Source organism: Delphinapterus leucas, chromosome 2 (genome assembly GCF_059928025.1).
Source record: "Delphinapterus leucas isolate spDelLeu-1000000601 "Yukka" chromosome 2, BTC_Dleu_Yukka2, whole genome shotgun sequence".
Classification (NCBI taxonomy): Eukaryota; Metazoa; Chordata; class Mammalia; order Artiodactyla; family Monodontidae; genus Delphinapterus; species Delphinapterus leucas.
The window spans coordinates 78,036,697-78,057,849 of NC_143130.1; the positions used below are offsets into that span (position 1 = coordinate 78,036,697).

Genomic DNA, 21,153 nt, shown 5'->3' on the forward strand with positions numbered 1-21,153 from the left:
ATATCTGGTAAATAGTCAGAGCTTACTTAATACCTGCGGAGTGAATGAATGAGTTATTTCATCGCTCATCATACACTCAAGCGTCACAGAGATGGGAACCATACCTTTGTCATGACGGACCGACTAAGCGGAAGAAGTAAGAATAGGTATGCAGTTCAATTGAAGGACTTAAGGCAGGCAATGGATTTAATTATTCTTTCCATTTTTTAACTGAAATACTTTTTCTCCTCAAATAAATTATATCTTCTGTTGCCAGACAGGGTTAACTGTCTGTTCTTCCTTTCTTAACTTTTCGCTCAGTCAAGAAAAGAGCAAAGGTTACAATAGGCAGAGTATGCAACAAAAACTATAGTTATTAAAACAACACTTATCGGGACTTCCCTGGTGGTCCAGTGGTAAAGAATCCACCTTGCAATGCAGGGGATGCGGGTTCAATCCCTGGTCCGGGAACTAGGGTCCCACATGCCGTGAGGCAGCTAGGCCGGCGTGCCACAACTACTGAGCTTGCGCGCCTCAACTGGAGAGCCCGCGTGCAGCAAACTACAGAGCCCACGCACTCTGGAACCCGCACGCCACAACTACAGAGCCCATGCGCCCCGGAGCCTGTGTGCCACAACTAGAGAAGAGAAAACCCGCACGCCACAAGTAGAAAAAAGCCCGCACACCTCAACAAAGAGCCTGCACACCACAATGAATGATCCTGTGTGCCGCAACTAAGACCCAACACAGTCGAAATTAAAATAAAAAAAAATCACTTACCAACAGGCCACAAATCAAAAATAAAGAGGAAATTCAAACCTTGAGAATATAAACATAGTTGCTCAATTCTTTAATGAGATTTTTCCTTTCCAGAGAAAGGGTACAGAAACAGATATGACTCAGAGGGAAGGAAAAATCAACAGATGTGTTGGTTTAATTGTACGGTTTCTAAAATACACTCACCAAATAAGGGAGAAACTTGACCCTTCTGATAAGAAGACCTTAGGTTTTTTATTAAATAAACAGCACTTCCTATTCACCTTTGAATGTATTTCTAGAGGAAATTTCAATGCTTGGAGAATTCCAGCAACTTGCTCCCCCAAAATGACAAGTTCACATTTTAATCTTTATAACGTATTTATATAAAACCTTATTTATTTCACGTGATAATTTAAAGAGGAAGTTGACTATGAAGCCAAAAACCCACGTTGTTTTCTCAGAACACATGCACTCGGAAACTTTTCTTCCCCCTTGCAGCCCTCTCAGAGGAGGACCAAGGACAGTCACAAAGGCTAGCAGGTGGAGAGGTTCACAACCACCACTGCTAGGGACAGACCTTACAGGGCTCATCTGTGGAGCATCCAGCTATTCATTAGTCATCCCCATGATGGGGCTGAGAGCAAAGTGAAGAGGACTCAGTGTGACAGTGCAGGTAAGTTGGTGGTGGCAATGCCCATTACCAAAGGAGTACAATCTTACAAAAAGCAATCACTAACTTAGAAAATTCACTGTATCAGACACAGTGATAGCTATGTCAGAGTACATGGGTTGCAGGGAAAGTTGGTTGTGAGAGAACACTCGATTAACTGAATCAAGATCAGAAAAGAAGAAACACACTAATGACATCACGACATATTAATGGGAACATCATTCAAATTACACAAATTAACTGGTATATAGATCACTTTTGCAGAGCAGATTGTATGCAGAAGACCAGCTCTACCATATACAAGATATGCTTATCTGTTTATGAGGTATCCTTTTCCCATCACAGAAGAATATAACTAACAGCTAATTGCCTTCCGATTACCTGACAATTATCTCTGAAGCTTTAGAAAGGAAACTATTTCTCCAGGTAACATTTGTTAGGCAGGTGGATGGAAGTGTGGGGCAGAGAACACATGTACACACACACACACACACACACACACACACAAACTGTTTCCCCACACGGAAATGTATAAGCCACAGAACTATGAACAGTGACCATTCCATTCACATACTTAAATAAGAGTTTTGACTCAAGACGCACAAAGATAGAATAACCAGACCTAGTTTATTCTTGTTATCTAACATAATTATTACTACTACAGCACCCACCCACCCCCAAGTAAAATGTGTTCCAGTTTTGACAATAAATTATACAGTGACCTTACTTAATGGCAACTACCATCTTTCTCATGGAACGTTAAGCTTTGGTTGTGAAGCTTGCAAAATCAGTGCTGTAATTTTCCCATAAGGATATGGAGAGTCATATTGGTTAAATCACCCTGCCTTTTCCCTTACAGAAAAGTCATGAATCTGGCGATGTTAACAAAATGAGGAGGGCTTTCAATAATGAAAGAATCAGCTGTGTTCCTCTATATTCTTTTGCATCTGCCATTTATACAGCTTGCCATGATCATTCCGGAACAATGGGGATTCTCTTGGTAGCCACCAGGGATTTTAAATGTCACCAGTAGTTATGAGAAAACGTCTCAGAGTTTTATCTTATCTCTGGCTTACTAGACAAAGAGTAGAGTCAGGGATTTGAATCAGAAGCTCTTTATTTTTAAGCTAATAGTACAAAATACAAGGCCTTTTTTCCCTCAAAGTCCCCTCCCTACTACCAAGCCTAGAATTATTAGGAATGGCATCTCCAAAGAGTGAAAAAGCCAATACCAAGAACTGAACTAAAATCCAGGGTCTCCTGCCACACTTCCCTCCCTTATTCATGCAAAGAGCTGGTTCTTATTCCCAACTCGGTGGGAAAGTCAGTGGAGAAGCTATTGGAAGTGAGGTGAGGACACAACAGTGTTCACCCAGAGCAGCAATTTGCAAGGCAACAAATCTACTCATCACACTCCAAGGGCAGCCCCCTGACCCAGGGAGATGCCACGGATTCCAGCGCCCTGGTCTCCCACCCCACGCTGTCCCAGCATGTTCTGGGCACGTTTGTACATGTTCCTGCCCCTTGGGTAGCAATCCTCTCACGGTGTATCTCAGAGTTCAGTCCCATAGATGGCCTTATAACGTAAATACTCTTCTAAGCACTGCAGAACATTATCATCCACCTTTGGGTCAAACTTGTTCGCCAAGAGGTGATGACTCTGAAGAATCCAGTGCAGGTCCCCAGCCCCATAAATGCAGATAGCCCGCTGGTGGATTCCAGAGCAAGGTGCATAAGGTGCCCCCATACTGATGTCTCCCTCATGGAACTGCCATTTGACCAGCCTGGCAATGGCGGTCATGTCTGAGATGTGAAACTTGGGGTGGTAGGGGACAGAGCCAGGCATCCACGGTGCACGCTGAAGGGTGGCCCAGAGGTGTTCATCGGGGCTATAGGTGTCTTTTGCCCATTCGATCAGTCGTTGGGATTTGGGGTTCTCTAAGACATGTTGGACAAAGGCTCGAGAAGCCACAAAATAGGCATTCCCTGTGAACACAGGTAAGTTATCAGGGGGAGGGTCCTTCATCTTGCTGGTTAGGTGCAATGTGTCTGTCACCTCATAGTGGTATTTCCAGCGAGACTTTTTGTACTCAGTAGGTATCTCGGACTCCATACTGTTCTTCCCATTCAACATCTTGAGGGCCAGGACCATCTCAGCATTGGTCTTTATAGGAAAATCTGTCCCACATGTATTCAGTAAGTACTTCCATGGCACCGAGCTCCGGAGCAAGTCTTCCATACAGTTCAGGTCAGCCTGCACCCTGGACCAGGAGGCGTAAACCACCCGGACCAACTTACTGGCCATGAAGACATTTGGGAAGCAGGAAATAATGGCCTTGACTGCCTCTTTGAAAGTTTCTGGGGACTTCTCATCCACATGGACGCAGTATATGTTCTGAGGGGCATACACAGCTCGCAGCAGCCGTTCAAAGTTTTCAATCTTCTCATGGACCACCACAGAGTATGCGATGGGGAAGTCTAACTCTTCTTTGCTCAGTGGGAACTGTATGAACTTCCTTTGGGACTTAAACTGCTCACAATCTCTGGTCATGTTGAGGTAATCGGTGTCTGTGAAAGGCTCCCGCTTCTTCTTGACCTCCAGATTGTCCAGGAGAGCCTTGACCACTGCTTCCTGGTCCCCTCGGGTGACCCCAGAACAGTTGATGGATCTCTTTGCTGGCAGCTTCAGGGACTTGTACAAGATGTCCCTACAGCGCTGGCTTTGAAAGTCCCTGGATTCCAGATCCAGGGAATCTATGTCACATTTTAACCTGAGAGAAAGTCTCAGAGCAACAACGGCCAGCAGCAAATAGCAGCCCACGGCCCACAGGTGATGCCCCCTGCAGAGTTTCTTCTTCCACCCAATCATCTTCATGGAATGGGAGATCGGTAGAGTTTGGGCACAGGGAAGGAGGAGGATGAAATCCTTGGACAGAACAAAATGCCTTCAGTTACAAACTAACCTGGAGCATGCTCAAGGAACATCAAGTTCAACTCCGAAGTGATGGCAAAAATAGGTTTCTTCTCTAGACAAATATCCTAAGTCCTGCCTAGGAACTTCATACACCCAGCTCACTGATGGAGGTCTAGAGCCTGACACTACAAACCAGCTGATCACGCTGGCATTGGAATCAGGATCTGGGTCCACCTCCACCTCAGGAGACAGAAAGGGAAGCAGAGCTGAGTACCTGTTGCTGTAGAGGTGTAATTAATAAGAGAACGCCCCACCCTTCATTTTTCCTTCTTCCCCCCAAACCTTACCACCCTGTTTCTAACATAGCTCTTAACTGGGGGATAGAATTTCTGATCGGTCTAGAGAGAAAATCCATGAAATTCAAACTCTCAGCTTCAGTTCTAGAAATGTCCTTTTAAAAGATAAAGTAGGGCTTCCCTGGTGGCGCAGTGGTTGAGAGTCCGCCTGCCGACGCAGGGGACACGGGTGCGCGCCCCGGTCCGGGAAGATCCCACGTGCCGCGGAGCGGCTGGGCCCGTGAGCCATGGCCGCTGAGCCTGCGCGTCCGGAGCCTGTGCTCCGCAGCGGAAGAGGCCCGCGTACCGCAAAAAAAAAAAAAAAAAAAAGTACAGTTCTTGCTCTTATTTGGCAGTTTATATTTCAGGATGCTTTCACCACATATAACTCATTGGTTAGATGTGGCATCTAGCCACGCTTTAAAGAAAATGTTCTTAAACAAGTACAAAAAATTGGATGTAATTCCAAAAATACATTGTAATCATTCATACAGATAACTCTCAGTCTATCCAAATTTAAAATATATCCACACAGAGACACACAAAGCTATGCATATGCAATATTTAATGAGAACTTTCTTTGAGCCAGAAATTTCTTTACATTTTCCCATTGAATCTTCACAACATGCCTAAAACATAGTAATATTAGGCCTCTTTTATAGAGAGGAAAACGGAAGCAAAATGACTTGCCAAATGTCATATACATTATAGGAAGCAAATCTGGGACTCTTCCATACTCCCTCTTCCCCCAATTTTTTTTTGGGGGGGCGTGTGTCTGTAAGCCTAATACTTGTTCCTCCAAACCACAGCTACCTTTTAAATACAATACAGGGTACTTAAAACTACTATGTAAAAAACAGATAAACAACAAAGTCCTACTCTATAGCACAGGGAACTATATTCAATATCCTGTGATAAACCATAATGGAAAAGAATATGAAAAAGTATGTATATCTGAATCACTAAGGGTACTTAGTACCAACAAAGAAAACCAGATAGTATAGGGGAAAAAAAAATCCCCAAAAGGAGAAAAAGAGGAACAAAGTGTGACATATCCTTCCAGCAATAATTCTTTTCCCTCATCGCAATCTTGTTCAAAGCATAAGACTGTATCCTCTTTAGTAATAACTTATGGGAATCTAAGAGGATGAAAAAATGAAAAGAAAAGAAAACTCTCACCTTTAATAGCTTCTTTCCTATTTACGGAAGATCTTTTTCCCAAGGGAAGATCTGTTGGGTTCCATGGAAGCAAATGTGAACACCATATCTCTTCTTTTTTCAGCCTCTCCAAAATATATTTTCCAACATTCACAGGATGTCCAAGAAACTGTGTCAGACTCCTTAATCTCTGCAAAGTAAAGAGTAGCAGGTGGCTCTGTCACTCACCTTCTAGCTTCCTGCTCTCAGATAAGAGAGCCAGCTCAGATATATCATTCAGGAGCATATTCTCAAGAACAAGTCATTCAGGGAGGTGAGCAAGTAGGAAAAACATGCTGGCAATGGGTGAGAAGGCAAGCAGCTATTTCATCCAGAATAGCCCAGTTTGTACTCATGTTCTCCTGCCACAAAACCATTCATAAAAACTTGTCAATACTCATACAAGAACTTGAAAGCTTTTTTCCCCCTTAACAAGGAACCATGGAAACACACAGGTATGCCCCTATCTTCTTTTGGCCTGGAGTTCAAATATCTCTCCTCTTATGTTCCCTGAATACTCCCTGAATTTCACTGAAGAGTGAAGCAATAAAAATGACCTTCAAGGATTATTTCTTTTGTTCTTTTACTTTAAAGGAAAAGTCAGTGAAAAACAGACTTTGCTCTTCCATGGCAACTACTCAAAAAAAAATTCATTTGCCTGGCTTTCCATGTTAATAATTTGTAAGTTGGAGAAATATCTCGGGGCTCCAGACTGTAGATCTCCGTCACTAATGTCTGTGAGTCTAGGGTTCCTGGCAGTCTGAACAAGGCTAACACTAAGGGTGGTTGGACTTCAGTGAGAGCCCCATGGGTGGTTCTGGCAATACAGTGTGAAAACTTACTTCTTCAAAACTGCTGCCATTGTTTGCCACTGTTTGCCTCTCCCCATCACCCCCAAAGCACCCCTCCAAATATGCAGCATTCCTGGCCAAATATTTGAAATAACAAATTTAATAATTTCACATAAAGAACTTAACCAGGTATCAAGTTATGTAGATAACGGAAAGCAGGGGGAGGGGTAGATGATGCTAAATTATTAAGGAAGTAACAATTGCTGGAAGTTGCTATCACCCCTAGGCTGGAAGAAAGAGGAAAATATTGGGGGATTACTGAGAATTTGGTAAGGGGATGCCAACAAGCGGAAACTCAGACCTCTGGTTGGTGCTGGGGTCTCTGAGCTCAGAGGAGGGTCTCCTAGGCTGAGATCCAGACCTCTCCTGAGGAGCCTGGTGTCTCTGTGCTCCGTTACTGTAAACTAGGTTCACGGCAGCTACATAAAGGAATCACACAACTGCGAAGGAAAAGGGTGTTGACATAGAGACGCTCACAGAAGCAGGAAATATGTACGACGCCAACAGGAAGTCCCGCCTCCAGTCTGTCTTCCTCCAACGCCCCCTATTGGCAGAGCCTAATAAGGGGCAGCTGGCAAAGCACAAACGTGATTTGCAGACTTCCCTCATCCAGCATCACAAAGCTGAGTCCAGGAGGGCAGGCTTCATCTGAAGACAACAGCTTAATAACGAAGATGAGTTAGAGTTGCCTTCCTCCTGCAAGAATTGTTTATGCAGCCCGCAATAAAGCACCGGGAATTTAGGTCTTTTCTTTTTTTGGACCTCCTCTGCCTGTTTCTGACTGTAGATGAAGACAGACCAATGGCACGGAGCCATATGGAGTCATGTGCGCCCGCTCTTTTATTGACCCCGCTCCACCGGCTCTGTCTTCTGTCAGCTTTGGTCACTCCGGGGCAAAAACGATTAAAGGATAAACACTTGCTCCAGTATCGGAATCTAGCAAAATCTTTCCAATTTGTTTATATCTTACTTCTCTTTGATGGCCACCTCAAAGTCCCACCTTCTTTCCCATAAAAAAAAATCAAAGAATCTCTCAATAGAGAGAAAATATTTTAAATATTTGATTTTTAAGGTAACCAAAACAGGTATCCACTTTTATTTGCTAAATATATGTTAATGTAACATTAACAAATTGTGGATATATTTTGTTAAGATAATCTACGTATGAGTAACACCAAGTGGCTAGTAGTTATGGGCACACCTGGGCTTTGGCAGGAGAGAGCTAGGTCTGAATCCTGGCCCTGCTACTTTCTGGCTGTGTGACCATGGGAAAATTCTGTAATCCCTCTGTGCTTCAGTGATTTCCTTGGTATAACTGGGGCTAATACTAAATAGCTATTTTATAGGATTGCTGTGAAGATTAAACAAGATAACACATATTGGGGCTTCCCTCGTGGCGCAGTGGTTGAGAGTCCGCCTGCCGATGCAGGGGACACAGGTTCGTGCCCCGGTCCGGGAAGATCCCACGTGCCGTGGAGCGGCTGGGCCCGTGAGCCGTGGCCGCTGAGCCTGCGCATCCGGAGCCTGTGCTCCGCAACGGGAGAGGCCACAACAGTGAGAGGCCCGCGTACCGCAAAAAAAAAAAAGATAACACATATGGGAGACTTAAAACCTGGCATATGCAGGCCCTGGGTGAAGGTTACTGTTAAGTAGTCTCCAGTACCAGCCCACAGAGGCCATTTTGCTCACAGAATAGCTCAAGGAGGGTACAAATAGTGTTCTTTAATTCTGGATCAAGGGAAAGTATTGATGCTGGTGATGTGGGTAGATCAGGGAAGAGACCTGGAATTGTCCCCTTCTCTGTGCTCTGGAAAGAGGCTCAGTTTAAGTGGTCAGTGTTAGCAGTGCAGAGGGGAGAGGTGAGCTGCAGCTGACCCCAGGGAAGTGCAAGAGAGGAAACAGAATAGCTGGAGAGAGGCACAGGAAGATCAGGAGCCAGGTAACCCGCAGAGATCACAAAGCAGCAGATTCCACACCTTAACTCCATGCTGACCATAAAGAGAAGGTGGGGACCGGGCAAGTTTCAAGGTCTAGGAGCCCAGACCTAAGGAATGAATCCCTTCATAGGGGTTTCTTTTAGCCCTGCTGAGGCCCAACAGAGCCAGGTGAGCCTGGGGGCAAATGTGTCCAAGGGTCCAGGATTACATGAAGATACTTACAAGTCCCAAGCAGTGAAATGGTGAGAGCACTCAGCTCCCTCAAGTACTGAGAATAAAAGCGACACTAAACCCGATAATAAGTATAAGCCCAACACAGCCCAGAGTTCCCACAAGGACTACTGCTGTGGTGTCACTTCTGAAACAGCAGACTTTTCCCGCTCAGACACCTCAATCCTTTTCTCCTAATCGTGAGTTAAGTCTGATTATTGGGCAGAGAGTTTTGCCTCCTTCTGCTACTTTCAACTGTAAATCCCTGTATGTCTGTGAAACGGTCTAAGCGTTCCAATAATGGGGAGACTAAGCCAGGCTCATCAGGGTGGATCTGAAAGAATCCAGTGGAGTTTGCTGTTAACTTCGATGGAGGTGCAGGGGACCCTGCAGTCCCAACAAGAGGGTCAGAGGAAGGCCCAGGCAGCAGGGATCCGACCTTTTTTTTTTTTTTTGCGGTACGCGGACCTCTCACTGTTGTGGCCTCTCCCGTTGCGGAGTACAGGCTCCGGACGCGCAGGCTCAGCGGCCATGGCTCACGGACCCAGCCGCTCCACGGCATGTGGGATCTTCCCGGACCGGGGCACGAACCCGTGTCCCCTGCATCGGCTGGCGGACTCTCAACCACTGCGCCACCAGGGAAGCCCGGGATCCGATCATTTTAAGCTGAGTTTACAAACTGGCAAATGCACCCTTTTACTTATTTCATCATGGTGGTGTTTATCTCTAGTATGTGTCTGTTTTGTCCTCTCATTAGACTACAAGCTCCTGGAAATCATATTCATTCTCTCTCAGCACCCAGCACAGTAGGTGTTGGCAGAATTCTAAGGCTGCACAGAAGAGAAAGGTTGCATGTGGTCACGGAGAGTAAGGGGAGCCCCACTGACTGGCTAAGGAGAAGAGGCCATGACTAGGAGAGGCAGGAAATAGAAAGAGATAAGCAAGCCAACTTAATGTGTTACCAGATGGGTGGAGCTGGAGTCTGAAAGAGACAAAAGGTACTGAAGAAGATGGGGTGCGGGTACTTTGAGCCCTAACCTTATTCAATGTTCTGTATCAGTAGGCTCTTGGAGAAGATGGGCTATGATCTCTAGCCACAGAGAAGTGGTTCAAAGACTCAGTATGATCATCTTTGTCTCCAATCAGGGATGTAGGACACAGCTCAGGGTCAGCTGAGATTTGCTGGCTGGCTGGCTGGGGGCACTCTCCAGTCCCACCCAGACCTCCACTCCCTCTATGCACCCAAAGCTCTCCCTCCCCCTGGACACACTCCACCTACAGTGAAGGAAAAAAGAGATTCAAGAAAGAAAAGAAAAGAAAAAAAAACAGCCCACAGAACTCAATAAGTACTTATTTGCTGAATGCAGAGGAAACTTTTGAGAGTAGAGAAGAAAACAATCTCCTTGGGCGAAATAATCCAACTTGTTCCTCCCTGCTCCTCATGTTTCCAAGGTGAATCATTTGCTAAATTATAAAGGAGGCCACCTTTCCTTACTCCCCATGCCCCACCTTTGGGTGATGCTCTGATTTCTACCAAGACCAGGGTTCCTGCTTCTCAGCAGGAAGAGGGGCAGCCACGCAGACCGAGGGGCAGCCACGGCTAGGCTTTTTCTATGCCACCCCCGCCCCATGAACTCATCAAAACTCACTCATCCTTGGGCTTCCCTGGTGGCTCAGTGGTTGAGAGTCCGCCTGCCGACGCAGGGGATGCGGGTTCGTGCCCCGGTCTGGGAAGATCCCACATGCCGCGGAGCGGCTGGGCCCCTAAGCCATGGCCGCTGAGCCTGCGCGTCCGGAGCCTGTGCTACGCAGCGGGAGAGGCCACAGCAGTGAGAGGCCCACGTACCACAAAAAAAAAAAAAAAAAAACCTCACTCATCCTCATTGTGGTGTCCTGATCCCAAGGGCAAAGGCCATTTCTAACTCAGCTCTGCCTCCTTAGAGCAGCCAGCATGAGAACTTCCAAGTGGCAGATGCACCAGGAATGTTTCCTGAATGAACAGCTTCCCCAGGGTCCCTGAGAGGTCCTCTAAGTACTGGAGTCTTGAAACCCTGGCTTACTAATAGTTACTGGAAGTGATGTACGGAGGTGCCCTCCAATTGTCCACAAAAATACAATGCCACAGAGTTGAAACCAACTGAAATCCAAACAGCATTAATGGGATTAATTTTGTTGAGGAAACTTCCTCAGAAGTAACCTCCCAAAAATGAGATTTAACTAAGAGATTAAGGTACCTCCTACTGAGTCATTATAAAGTAACCTTTTAAAGGGAACTAGTAACAAATGGCATGTAACATGACACTCTTTCATTCGTTCAGTCAGTTTAACATTGATTGAGGAAGCTGCTAAATTTTCAATGTTAGAAATACCAAGTGGATTAAGACAGTCCCTACTCTCAAGGTGCTCACAGTCCTGTGTGGGTGAAATGTTTGAACATGGATTATAATGCCATGTATGAGTGCAAAAGAAGACATGTGTTGGATACAATGGAGGTCCAGAGGTTAAAACTAAAAAGGGAATGGTTAGCAATACAAGTGTGAACAAATTAGTGTAGGTCTGAATGAAACCTAGAAAAAAAAGATTAAGAATTTGTCTGGGTGCCTCTTGTACTTTCTAGGGAAGGATCTTGGCTAATGGCTACAAGAGGAACAGATATTGTGGGTTAAAGAAAATGTCCCTTTACGGCAGCCATTTGGAAAAAGAATGTTAGATCTCTACCCCACGCTATAAACATAAATAAATTTCAGATTAAAACTAAAAAGAAAAAACAGTTCTAAAATTCCAGAAAATGTACAGAATACTTTAATGATACTAGGTTGGGAAGATATTTTTACTATTACACCAAAACCTGAAAATTATAAACAAAAAAGAAATAGATTTGACTATGAAGAAATCATAAATAAAATTACAATTAAAAGTATAAAAGGGGACTTCTGGGAAAGCTCCTTAAAAGGGAGAGGCTAAGCCCTTCTTCCCTTCCTTCTTTTACTATCATGAATGCAGATGTAATGGTTGGAGCTCCAGCAGCTATCTAGGACCTGGAGGCAACAATGAGAAAGGAAGTCATGAGCTGAAAGATAGTCATACCATACAGCCACTTCACCAGTTCTAGACTGCCTACTTCTGGGTTTCATTTATATGAGAAAGAAACAAATTTCTGCCTTATACAGCCACTACTTTTTCAGGTCTCTTACATGAGTCACAAATTCTTAACCCATACAGAAGCTGTTTCCTAATTCAGGGACATTTAGAAACATAGGTATGAAAAAGGCATAGGTTTCAGGGAAGTAAAAAGAAGTTAGTCTGACGCCTGCAGAGTACAGAACAGGAGCTCTAATTCCCGTTCTCTCTACCACCACTTGTCCCATCCCCATACCACCACCACCACTGTTTGTGTCTTATTTAAAAACACACTTCAGGAAAAAGTCTGGAAAGGAATGCACTAAAATATTAAGCACGGTATTCTGGGTTGTGTGATTGCTACTGGTTTTCCGTTTCCTTTTTTTTGTCTCATCAGTTTCTAGAATGCACAGGTATTATATATTTTTTAATTTAAAAAAAAAAGCTATTTTAGAATCATCTTAGGAAGCAAAACAAAATAATGCCTTCCACTATTTACAATAGCCAAGACATGGAAGCAACCTAAATGTCCATTGACAGAGGAATGGATAAAGAAGATGTGGTATATATTTATACGATGGAATACTACTCGGCCATAAAGAAAGGATGAAATAATGCCATTTGCAGCAACATGGATGGACCTAGAGATTATCATACCAAGTGAAGTCAGTCAGAAAGAGAAAGACAAACACTATATGGTATCACTTATATGTGGAATCTACAATATGGTACAAGTGAACTTATTTACAAAACAGAAACAGACTCACAGACATAGAAAACAAACTTATGGTTACCAAAGGGCAAACGGGGTGGGGGAGAGATAAATTAGGAGTTTGGGATTAGCAGATACAAACAACTATATATAAAATAGATAACCAACAAGGTCCTACTGTATAGCAAAGGGAACTATATTCTGTATCCTATAATAAACCATAATTTAAAAATGAAAATATATAGTTATATGAATCTCATATATATGTGATATATCACATATATATATATACTGAATCACTGCTGTATACCAGAAACTAACATAACGTTGTAAATCAACTATTCTTCAATAAAAAAAATATCTTGCTGTCTTTGATTGCAGAAGTCAACCATGATTTTACCTCTTTGCAGGTCTATGTGAACAGATCCAGTCTTTATTTTGGGGGGGAATGTAGGATCGTGTGCATGTGTATATGTATGTATATGCATGTATTTATGTCTAACTGGATACTAATAGAAGTACCTATTTAATGAATGTCAAACTGGAAGTTTTTATAATGAGAGCAACTTAAACAAGATAATTGAAATACTTGCACCACCTCACACTCACAGAATGCCACTTCACTTACTCATATGATCTTTTAAAGGAAAATGACCACCATGCCAACTAATATGAAAATACAAAAATGTATTAAATGACAAAACAACACACAGTACATCTTAGTTCTATTTTCTTGGTCTTAAAAAACAAATTAGAAATAAGGAAACTACCGGCTCTTCATGCCATCCTTTTGGATAGCACGTGAAGAAAGTATTTCTAGGGTAGGGCCCTCTCTAGGCTGTCTTAGCCCATAAGGTCCCATCATCTGTGTATACTCTGTGGTTATGGTCACGGCCATCTTTCAGGCATAGACCATTGAGACAACATGCTGGGCCCCAGGCAGAGAGAATCTCCCTTGTCGGGTGGGGAGCAGATAGAAAGGTGAGGGGGGGAGTGCAGGCCTGTAGGAACCAGTGGCGTCTATGACTTCTCTCCAACCCACACCTACCAGTCAGGAAGGCAGAGTGGATCCTGAGCAACCGAGAGGCCAAGCAGACTGAACTTGGTCCTCGGTACCTCTCAAGCCCTCAAATACTGTAGTTCCAGCTCATCAGAGATGGGCTTTGTCTGTTTTTCTTTTTACCTTTTTTTTAAATTGAAGTCTAGTTGATTTACAATGTTGTGTTAATTTCGGGTGCACAGCACAGTGATTCGGTTTCATATACAGACGCATGTACGTGTACATATATGTATATTCCTTTTCAGATTCTCTTCCCTTATAGGTTATTACAAAATATTGCATAACGAGCTTTGTCTTTGCCCTGACCAGCAAAGCTCGGCTGCAGCCCACATCTGGCCTGGGTATGTACCTGCTTCCCGTAGTTGGTAGTGGACGTGAGTCCATGGTGTAACGGTTGTGGAATTTAAGAACTCGAGCGAAAATTCTATCTCCCTTTATCCTTGGGGAAGCTCCTGGACCCTCTCCTGGCCTCTGTGAGCTCATCCATACTAACAGGTATGCGTTGGTAAACAAGTGCCATGCAAATATCACCATCGAGGAGCTCCTAGTTTGGTAGGAAGAGCAATCAACAAGCAGGGACAACAAAGTTTGGAAAGTACCAAGGGTACTCGTACCAAGTAGACATAAAGCTCTGTGGGAAAGTGGGATCCCTGGAAGACATCCTGGAGGAGGTGGCATTTAGGCTAATAATTGATGGGTAAAGAGATCAGTCAGGCAAATAGTAGGGGTAGAGGAAACAGCCAGGCTGAATGTCCACCTTAGTCGCCTTATCCTCAAAATCATGATACCTGTGCTCAGGGATTTCTCCTGCTTTACTTTCAATTCCTGGAAACAACAGGGCTCAATCTCAGCTCTGGACTTTGACCCTGGCTGTTCTGTCCACCCAGAGGGAATGACCACCTCTGCCTCCTCTAGGTCTCAGCTTGGCTGTGGCTTCCCCTGGGCAGCCTCCCCTGACCCTCCAAGCCTGGGTTGGAGGCCCCCCTTCCTTGCTCTCTTAACATCCTGAAACATTACCTCATCATAGTCTTTCCCACACTCTATTCTCCACTGTGTCATAAATGCCTTCAGTTACAAGGACTGTGCTTTCTGGTCCACCTTTTAATCCCTAGTGCCTTGCAAATAAATCATCAGCATAGACTGAGACATATTGTGTGCCGGGCACCGTCTTAAGCACTTTACATTTAATTCTCACAACAAATCCTGTAAGGCACAGAGACACTGAATAACCTACCCGAGACTACACAACTAGTAGGTGGCAGGGCCAGAATTTGTACCCTGATGTCTGGCCCGGCTCCCACCCCCTTATCACCTCTGCACACCAGCTGCCCACACTAGGAATACAATTCCTAGCCAGGCTGCCTCTCCTGGGACAGTTCTAGCTCAGCCTCTGCCTGTCCCTAACTGGGAAGCCAACTAGGATGCAGCCTGTACCTTCACTAGGCCTCAGTTTTGCCACCCATGATGGAAGGTAGAGTGGATCATGTGTAAGGGAAGAAATTAACCTGCCCGAGAAGAGCGCCATGTGACGGGTTCACACTTCGGCAATCCCATTTCACAGTCACTTTACTTAACCTCACTCACTGCCTCAGGTGCACAACGAAAGTTTGTGCAATTAGTGAGTGAGCAGGTGATTGAGTGGCTGAACCCTGACCCTCTCTGAAGGGACGGAGGATCACTGAACCTATTAAGAGCTATTAATCCAGCAACCTAGTTATTGACTCATGGTATCTTTGTAGGAATCTTCTAGAAGAATGCATATCAACAGCAGTCAAAATATATTATTCTAATGATGATGCAAAAAACTGGATTCTGTTTTACCTGCCCTTTTGAATCTTGCTTTTTCTCTTTACAATACACATTGAAAGTCATTCAATGTCAGTACATTTTTATCTATGTAAATGAAGTTATTTCCAACACATTTTCAATTATAAAAATTGCTGCATTAAAAATTATAGTTTTGTACATTTGTTATTTTTATAGAATTTATTCTAAAAAAATAACTTCTAATAATTTATTAGAAGAATAATTTCTAGGTCAAAGATGCAGATTTAAAATTGTTTAATTGGCACTACCCAAAAGGTTTTACCCACTTTAACCATAAAAGTACCTGTTCCCCTCATCATCACCTGGTATTATCTTTCATTTTTTGTCTTTTCCACAATCAATAGATGACAAATGATAGCCTACTATGATTTTCATCTACTTTTCTTTGATTATTAGTAAGCTTGGGCTTCTTTTCATGTTTTTGGCCATTTGCATTTCTTTTTTTTTTTTTTTTTTTTGGCCATGCCTTGTGGCTTGCAGGGTCTTAGTTCCCCAACCAGGGATTGAACCCAGGCCCCAGCAGTGAAACCATCAAGTCCTAACCACTGGACCACCAAGGAATTCCCTACATTTCTTTTTAAATTTCTTTCCTGTTGATTTTTTCTAACCATTTTTCTATTGGATTGTTAGTTTTTCTTATTCATTTGTGAGAGCTCTTTGAATTTATCAGTTAATTATCCTTTGTGTTCTGGTTTTGGAGGTATTTCACCCCAGTGTGTTGTTTGACTTTGACTATGTTTTATGGGGTTCTTTCCAAGGTGCAACATTTGATACGTAGAAGTTTTGCAGTTACTTTATGTAGTTAAATTTATCTATCTTTTCCCTTTGGCTTCCAAAATTCATATAATCCTCAGAAAGCCCAATTCCACTCCAGGGTCATACAAAATGTTCACCGACACTTTCTTTTAAAAAATGTTCTGCGATTTGTTACATTTAAACTTTGGATCCATCTGGAATATATTTTGATGTATGGAATGAAATAGTCAAGGCAATGATTATGCTAGGACCAAACAGCTATGCTTTGAAAACAAGCTATGAACCTTTTGGCTTGGCACTTCAGGAAAAAGCCAAACACCAATGAATGGAGGGAGGAGCGGGCATGGGGACCTAAGAGCACAGTGCTGGCTTGAAGGGGAGGTGTCACTAAGTTCCAAAAATGCATTCAATTTTGATTATGTAAACACCAGTCAGTGATTTTGAAAAACCACACAATGCTGGCGATTTTGGAGGGGAAATCAGAACCTGGCTAAAGAAGGAGAGAGCAAACAAACTAAATCGTAGCTGGTATTACACATGGGACTGTATTACCTCTATTAGGGACCATCTAATCTTGGCTACATCCTGAGTGGCAGAGCCCAGATAACTCAGGTGTTATTTAAATATTCTTGTGGGCTCTAATCATGACCCCGATTGCAAGAAAGTGGATATGATGTGTACTGCGATCTAGGCAATCGCGCAAAGATAAACAGCATGTAACACAAAGCTGACTCAATTATAGTTGTAGGGGAAAAGTTTAAGGGACTAACTCACTTACTGGTTCCCTGTGGGACAACCACAAAAAGGAGAGGTTAGAAGGTAGTATTCGTGGAGGAAGAGAGAAGTAGCACTGGGAGGCCAGAGGGCTGGAAGAAAGCAGAAACAGACCGTGGGAAGAAAAAAACAGAATTAATTATGGGAGTATCAGGATAAACCAGCCACATGATCCAATGAGTGGCGGAAGAAGGAAACCAGCCCTTTCTGTTGTAAAAGTGCGCAAGATACTGAAGCCAAAGGAAACGGGTCAGGACAGCTCTGGGAGGTGCTGATTGAAGCCAGAAAAGCTTGGATTAATTGGCACTCCCTTCTCCATGCCCATTAATGGAAATACTTTCTGCCCTGTACTTTGCAATGGAAGTGACAGGGGAACAGGTAACAGCTGGGATTTATGCACAAAGCCAGTTTCCAGAGACTGTCCCAGCACATTCAACCTGATTACTAACCTCTTCAAAATGATTCCCCTCCCTCCCCGTGTGACTTTAACTGGGTCTCTGTTTCCTCACTGTGTGGGAACCCTAACCCTAAACCTTAACCCTAACCCCTAACCCTGAATCTGAAAGACCAGCTTTTTCACAGCAGCACTATCTACAATATCCAAGACACGGAAACACAACCTAAATGTCCATGGACAGGTGAATTGATAAAGAAGATGTAGTACATATACATAATGGAATATTACTCAGCAATCAAAAAGAATGAAATAATCCTGTTTGCAGCAACATGGATGGACTTGGAGATTATCATACTAAGTGAAATCAGTCAGAAAGAGAAAGACAAATACCATATGACGTCACATATATGTGAAATCTAAAATACAATACAAATCAACATATCTGTGGAAAAAAAAACAGACTCACGGACATAAAGAACAGACTGTGGTTGCCAAGGGGGAAGGGAAGGGGGTGGGGGGGGGGAAGGAGTGGGAGTTTGGGATCAGCAGATGCAAACTATTGTATACAGGATGGATAAACAAGGTCCACTGCATAGCACAGGGAACTATATTCAACATCCTTTAACAAACCATAATGGAAAAGAAGATGAAAAAATATATGTATGTATAACTGAGTCACTTTTCTGTACACCAGAAATTGACACAATATTGTAAATCAAGTATACTTCAATAAAATTTAAAAAAAGAAAAAGAAAAAAAAGAAATTCTGTGTTCCTGCTGCCTGTTTGTCTTTGTCCTACAAACATCATGTCAGAGCCACAGTTCAAAAATCCTTATTTGGAGGTGGATCTTACCAGGGATAGAAGGAAGGGGCAAAAGACTGGCAGTGAGCAAGCCTGTGGGGGGCAGATATTACAGTGGTCAAGTGGATATGATGAGGGTCCAACCAGGTGGGTGGCTGGTCGATGTGAATAGCAAGAGGAGAGGGTTGTGAGGGACAGGAAGAATGTAAAAGCACCAGAGAGAGACATTTGAGAAGGCTTGGGAACCAAATCTGAAAGCTAGGAGCCTTCTGACCCAAAGTTCACAGTGGCAACCCCAGATCATAGGACTGCCAGGAAAATTAACCACGCTAAAGCATAACTTTCCCTAAAGTGAAAAAACCACTCTCCCCAAATATACATTGAACGTGCATCAAATGCTCAGCTCACTACTTAATGGACGCAGTAAGATGGTAAATCTGGTTCCAAGAGCATTTTGCGAAACTATTTGTACGCACTTATAAAGGAAGGTTAGAGTCAAGTTTCTAGTGTAGATGTACTACTGGTTAACGCCCTACAAGATAATACAAAACCATACCATTTGGAATCTCCCTTCTACTGGGGAAAAATTATTTGCTTCTCAACAGAGTAAGATCTGCAAATTGAGAAGTAACTGGACTGAGTGTGAGCCTTTAACAGCAAACAGCAGATGTTCAATAGCAAATAACAAATGTCCATTCTTCTAAATCTGTGGTTCTCAAACAGGGGCAGTTTTGCCTCCCAGGGGACATTTGGCATTATCTGGAGACACTTTTGGCCACAACTCAGCCAGGAGTAGGGAGTGGGGAGAGGGATGGCATCTAGTAAGAAGAGGCCAGTGATGCTGCTGGACACCCCATAGCACACAGGCCAAGCCCCACGCAAAGAAGTATCCTGCCCAAAAGGTCAGTAGAGTGAAGGTGAGAAGTCCTGCCCCAGATAATGAACGAGCCCGCGGGTAAGCTTGTTAAAGAATGCCCTTGTGTGGGACTTCCCTGGTGGTCCAGTGGTTAGGACTCTGTGCTTCCACCGCAGGGGGCACGGGTTCGATCCCTGGTCAGGGAACTAAGATCCCGCATGCCGTGCAGCATGGCCAAAAAAAAAGAGAATACCTTTGTGCAAAGATATGCTGCCCCCCTCTTTTTCTTATTTCCAAGTTCTAAATAATCTTTCTTAATGGTAATCGTCAACCATCTGCCTTTAAAGGAAAGTAGACTTCTTTTTACGAATATTTCACCTGAGTATGTTAAAAAGGTTTCTAATTTACCTGAAGGACATCAGAAAAATTCAGTTAAACAGCACACCCCTTCCCAGTTACTGAGCCTTTTGTCTTATTAAGATCTTACTACAGTTGCTGTCCAAAGACTATGGGATTTTTCCAGAGAGCATGCAAACGCCTGGAAGTTTCTTAAAAACAAGAATATCCAACCCCCCAGAAAAGCAACAACCAAAAAGATGTGCTGATATCACTGGGAGAAGTTGGCAGCAGGGCAGAAGCATAGTCACAGGAAGTACAGCTGGGAAAAGACAGAGGCTGATGACCCCTCCGCTGACCCAGCTGGGACACATCTCCTTCCTCCCTGTTCCTGCTCCAGCCCCATTGTTCCAAATCTTGGCCAACTCTACCGTCTACCCAGGTACCCAGGCCAGACTTTGCAATGACGCCTTAGCTTCCTCTTCTTTCCCTCCCATCTACAGGAATTCGCTCATTCAGTAAGACATTTATGGATGGAGCAATGACTCCCAGGCACCAAGTATATACAGAGCAGTGAGCACAACGGGCTTGCAGCAGATTGCCAAGGCCCTCGGATTCTTCCTTAACTCTCCATTCTCACCACCCTCCTTTCTTGCCTTTAAGCTCTGTAGCTGCAGCCTCTTAAATTATTCCCCTACCCGAGTCTAGCCTCTCCTGTTTTCAGATTATCACCTTGAAACACAGCTCTGCCTGTACAGCTCCCCTGCCAAAAACAACTTTGAACTTCCCTTTGCTCAGGGAATGGGCTCAAAGAATAAAATCCAGACACCTTTGCACAGCAACCAGGTTCCTTCATACTTAACCCACCTTGCTCAGACACTACTGCCGAAAGCAGCATTCACAGCTCCCAGGACAGATGGCAGGCTTTCCCACACCCATGCCTTTCTTTCTGCATCCTCATTTTTGTCAATTCCCTCATCCGCAGGTATCAAAATGTACCAATTAACAGATCTGTTATGCTAGATAAATACTTGCCGGCCCCCAAATAAATTTCCTAGCGTGAGAAGACAATTTATGATAATCTACAGCATGTCTGTAGGTTAACAACACATTTTAAAAGATTTTTCATTAAAAAAAATAAATTTTGCTACTTTAAAAAATTCAAAGGTAGAGTTTTAGAAACCTAAATATGAGGAGTAAATTCTCTGGAAAAAAAACATTCATCAAGGGAAGCAAGTTCCTAAAATTCTCTTTAGGAAATTTTCACAAAGAACATTTATCATTTCAATACTGCATACAAGGGTGTTCTTGGTGGACCAAATGTGGGCTTATCTCAGGACATAACAGACCTCTAGAGAATACAGGCAGGTATTAGACCATGAGTTAGATGATCGGATAATGTGCTTTGGAAACAAGTATGTGGGTCAGAGAGGACTCGTGAAACAGGTCACTTCTAGGCTGAGACCTAATGTTTGTTTCTTTTAATTTTTTTCATTTTGTTTTATAAGCAGAAAGCTAATTAAGACTGGATTGTCCAGTTCAAAACCTGAACCTCTTTTAGCACTTGTCACAATGCAGCATAGAGAGTCATTTAATCTCTGGCCTTGCACCCCACTACCTCACTCCTTTGGCCTGTCACCTTGCTGCAGATAAAGATTGC

General features: G+C 43.5%; 1 protein-coding gene across 1 annotated transcript in view; it reads right to left on the reverse strand.

The window, feature by feature from the left end:
• Positions 1-827: 827 nt before the first annotated feature.
• GCNT3 (glucosaminyl (N-acetyl) transferase 3, mucin type) overlaps positions 828-21,153 on the reverse strand; it is a 37,494-nt gene continuing 17,168 nt past the window's right edge. Inside the window, exons 2-3 of the mRNA XM_022579656.2 lie at positions 5,837-6,005; positions 828-4,334 (exon numbers count right to left, since the gene is read on the reverse strand). Of these exons, the coding sequence (XP_022435364.1) occupies positions 2,961-4,283 (1,323 nt within the window). The 5' untranslated portion in view covers positions 4,284-4,334; positions 5,837-6,005 and the 3' untranslated portion in view covers positions 828-2,960. The remainder of the gene's footprint in view (positions 4,335-5,836; positions 6,006-21,153) is intronic.